We start from the raw sequence: 4,734 nt of genomic DNA, 5'->3' as shown, positions 1-4,734 counted from the left end.
TCACTTTCTAAAATTTATATTCCCTTCCATCCTTTAACCCCTTCAAAAAAACTCCCAAACAAAGATTTTGTAAAATTTAACTTCCCCCTATCCTTCTCTAACCCCGATCCAAACACACCATTTGAGTATGAGTTTATCTAGATCAATGCATAAATCAATATACAATCCACGAGACAAAAAACCCCTAAATCTGTACCCTCAATGCTCCTCAACTCCTAAGCATAGTCACTTTTCATGGTTCATTAGATATGGATATCATAGCACTAGGAAACATAAATATAAAAGCTTTAGTCATGGGATGCTATATTCCTCTGATTGATAACATGCAAGAATTGATATCATGAATTCTGATTTCAGAGACAATAGTTTCCATACTGTAGTCTACAAAAATGAAGTTATATTGTATACAATATATGTTTGTTCTCAGGTAAGGTTGATAGCGGAATGAGCGACACCCCAATTTTTGATGAAAATATAAACTACAAATTGCTCCAATTTTGTTGTCAAATGCAAGCTGCAAAAATGCCAAAAGAATAATAGCTCCTTGGTAGAGTTTTTCTTTGTTGATCTCTTGCTTTCATGGAAATTTGTGAAGCGGCATAAATTGGGAGGACTGGGTTATTGTATGTTGTTCTTGGGCAAAAACCAATTATTCTTTTTTTCTAGTGGCAAAGTTGGATCATGAATATAATCATAACATCATGATGTATGATCAGGATTCTGTGCAATTATGCTGAATTTGTTGCTCATGAGATTTGTAATAACCGTGTAAAATATGTAATTTTGTAAGAGTAAGAAAAAGAACTGAACTTTGCGTCCAGCTCTTTCTAACAAACTTTTTGTTCTTCTAGCCCCCTTGAAAAGGGTCATGCGTGTTAAAAAACCCTCAACATATTTATTTTCTTCCAAACCTCTCCCCCTTTAAGGAAACTTATATTCCCAAAGTGTCCTCATTTTCAACATCGTGTTCATCTTCTACTTCTTTTCTTCGTCCTCTCTCTTCTCCTCCTCCCTCCTTTCTCCCCCACCTCGCCCCATCTTCAATCTCCTCCTCCCTCATTCACTACTTCATGAACACATTTCATCTCTTCCCCTTCTACTCTCTTTACCCTTCTCCCACCACTATCTTCTTCCTTACCTAGTTTGCCTACATCAATGGCATATCGAAGCTGCTAAGTTTTGGTGCAAAGGTAGGGAGGGGAAGAATTGAGGTAAACCTAATAGGAGGGAGTGAAAAGTAAAGAGGGTGGAATGTACTTAATTGTGCTTGGACAGATATCAAGGGGGCGTAAGGTACACTTCAATATATGTTTGTTTAGAGTAGAGGATGGAAAGGGAGGGAAGCTACTTGTCTAATATGCTCTTCTAAAGAAATAATAAACAATTTATTAATTAAGAGTTTTAATTTTCTCATAGGGCAATCTTGAAATTTTAAGAAAATCATTTGCAATTCCTCTCCTCCCCTCCCATTCTATCCACTTTAGGAGAGTTAAGGAAGTGGATGAATTTTCTAACTTTTAGCCATCCTCTTGCTAACTAAAAAGTATAAATAAACACAATTTTAGGAGGGTTTACATTACAACCTACCCCTCTCTCCCCCTCCAGTCCTAACAACTCTATCCAAACTCAGTAACCTATAGAATTAACATTTAAGTTTTAAAGTTAAGATATATGATTTAAGATTAATATAAAAGTCTCCGTTCTACCTCCTCCATTCTTCTCACTCCTCCCATTTTTGTTCCTCTTCTCTCCTCATCCTCCATTCTTCTCATCCTCCATTCCTCATACTCCTTCCTCCTCCATCCCTCTCATTTTCTTCACCTCCTCTATACACAACAACTAAAATTAGCAAAATAATGTGTCACAGTTAACAAATAACTAAGTCACAGTTAACAAATAACTAAGTTAAACAAAAATAACATGTCTAAGTTGATAAAAGGAAAAAGTACTTCCAGCCCCAAAAATGGGGACCAGAATTGCCCCTCCCCCTCCCCCAAAGACTTTTTCAACACCCTATTATTTTCCTAAACCCCACAATTTATTCATTTAGCCCCTCCAACTCACATTGTTCTCACATGTGAGTTTTGTAAACTTGGAGAGGAAAAAATAACCCTCACATAGTTTGAGTTAGTTGTTGGCATTGTGAGTTGGTTGTTAACCATAACAATTAGTCCTTACCTCTATCTATTAGTTGTAAAGGTTAAAATTTGGTTGTTAACTTTATGAGTTGGTTGTTGATTTTATGAGTTGGTTGTTAACCTTATGAGTTGATTATTAAGCATATGTTGATTGTTAACCTTTTAATAATTAGTTATGAAGGTTATGAGTTGATTGTTAATCTTATGAGTTAGTTGCTTACCTTAGATATCAGTTGTTAAGGTTTCGAGTTGATAATCTATAATAGTTGGTTGTCAACATTATGAATTGGTTGTTAACCTTAGTTATTAGTAGTTAAGGTTTCGAGTTGATAAACTATAATAGTTGGTTGTCAACCTTATGAGTTAGTTGTCAACCCTAATAGTTAGTTGTTAATATTTATAGTTAATTGTTAAGTAATTAAATATCTTCTTACTTATACAGGATAATCCCGACGACAAATTCCCAATGCACAACTGCTCCTGTTAGCCAAACATATAATGATGAGCGTATTGTTAGAGGGATCATGGCTTCGCATCCGTAGACCAAAGAGAATGGCGTGGAGCCTGAATAGTAGATCTCGATTCTTTTCTGAGCGTGGAGCCTCATCTCATCTAGCGCTTCTAGTTCTTAATGATGATTCTTTTAGCAATGGCGATTCTTAATGACAATACCTGAATTTCTAGAGGGATCACGGCTTCACATCCATAGACTAATGAGAATGGCGTGGAGCCAATGGGAGTGCAGACTATTGTTCGATAAGCTCATAAACACTCTCCAAGTTTCTCGTCTCAATCTTGTTTGTTGGAGGAGACAAACTTCTTCAGAAGTTTGATGATAGTTTTGTTGAAAGCTTAAGCTAGACCATTATTAGCTAGGTTGTATGGTGTAAAAACCACATCTTGAATTTTGTATTTATTGTAGAATTTAAAAAATGATTGACTGATGAATTGCAGACCGTTGCGAACAGTGGGATGATCGACCTAATGATGGCCATGCCCAACGGCAAGAGGCGACTATCAGATGTAATTTTTTAGGAGGTTGATGTAGAAAGTCAGCGTGGATTTGACACACATAACATCGTTTGGCATATGCTACCACATCAGCTATCATTGTCGGCCAGTAGCCTAGACGACGAAGTCGATCATGAAGTTTGGGACCTAGTTGATGAGCTCCACATGTACCATCATGGGCTTACTTTAACGCTTCTCTAACTTCACTTGGTGATAAGCATCGGAGCAAAATACCATTGTAAGATCGTCAATACAAAGCCTATGTGGTAGAATCATAGAAGAAACATAGAGCTCTTCTTCAAATAGAGGCTGCTTGCTTTGGATTATCAGGTAGTATCCCATGCAAGACAAAGTCAATAATTGGGAACCTCAAATCATTACCCTTGAAGTGGATTGTCACGACATGTACTTCGTTGGCTTCAAGAATACGCTCCGGAGAGCACAATTAACGACTAGCTACTATGATATGCCTAGAGGATTTAGGTGTCATGGCGAGTGTGGCTGCGAGGGATGCTAAATCATCCACATGGGTATTCTCGAGGCGAGCTACGTAGCTAATGTAGAAGCCTTCAAAAGATTGGGCAAGCTTTGTTGCTGCTTTCTGGTAAGGCATGAGGTCGTTGTGGTAAACCTCGTATTCTCCTTTCATCTGATTCACGACCAGTTTAGAATCGCTGTGGGCTTCAAGATATTTGACACCCATGTCTTGAGCAAGTTGAAGGCCAATTATAAGAGCATTAAACTTGGCTACATTGTTGGAACATGGATCGGTCAATGAGTTGGCCCAAGGGAGGATATGTCCATGGGGGTCAATCAACACTACTCCCACTCCTGCAACAATTGCTCCCTTGTGGTTGCGTCGTGATGCACCGCCAAAATAGAGTTGCCATATTTGATGATCTGAGATAGCATTCGACTCGAAGACTTTATCCAGGATGTCTTCATAGAGCTTGGAAGACTCAGGAATAAGGTGTTCTGCTAGAAAATCGACTATTGCTTGACCATTAACTACTTTCTACCGTATGAATGTCATGTCATATTGCGATAGCAATATCACACATTTTTCTAACCTGAAACTCAGTGACCCAGGTTTCATTATGAGTATCTGTAGAGGATTGACTCTTAAAATGACGTGAATGGATTGGCCAGTGAGGTAGTTTCGCATCTTCTGAATCGCGAAAACCAACGCTAAACATTCCTTCTCGACTGGGTTGTACCGATGCTCAGTACCAATCATAGTCTGGCTGAGGTAGTAAATGACTTGTTCGGGGCCATTGTCATTTTTTGAGCGATAAAATGCTCCAAGGGAATGGTCCATTGTCCTAACATAGATCATGAATACTTTATCCGATATCGGTGCAGTTAAAATCGGTGACTTTGTGAGATAACTCTTGATCTCATTGAAAGATTCTTAGCAAGTGTTATCCCAAATGAATAAAGCACCTTTCTTCATTGAGTCTTTGAAATGATTGATATTTTCCAGATAAATTGGCGATAAATCTTCAGATGTAGGCTAATCGTCCTTGTAGACCTCTGAGCTCTTTGAGATTCCTCGGAGGTGGCATCTCTTGGATGGCTTTTACTT

General features: G+C 38.2%; 1 protein-coding gene across 1 annotated transcript; it reads right to left on the bottom strand.

The window, feature by feature from the left end:
* On the bottom strand, positions 3,595 to 4,467 carry LOC109821183. Its single transcript, XM_020387373.1, has 2 exons — positions 4,282 to 4,467; positions 3,595 to 4,164 (listed from the first exon to the last, which is right to left on the bottom strand). Exons 1-2 carry the CDS (start codon positions 4,465 to 4,467, stop codon positions 3,595 to 3,597), a joined length of 756 nt encoding a protein of 251 aa, XP_020242962.1.

Source organism: Asparagus officinalis, chromosome 8 (assembly GCF_001876935.1).
Source record: "Asparagus officinalis chromosome 8, Aspof.V1, whole genome shotgun sequence".
Taxonomy (NCBI): Eukaryota; Viridiplantae; Streptophyta; class Magnoliopsida; order Asparagales; family Asparagaceae; genus Asparagus; species Asparagus officinalis.
The sequence above is the reverse complement of the archived record's forward strand: the minus strand, read 5'-3'. Positions and strand labels throughout refer to the sequence as shown.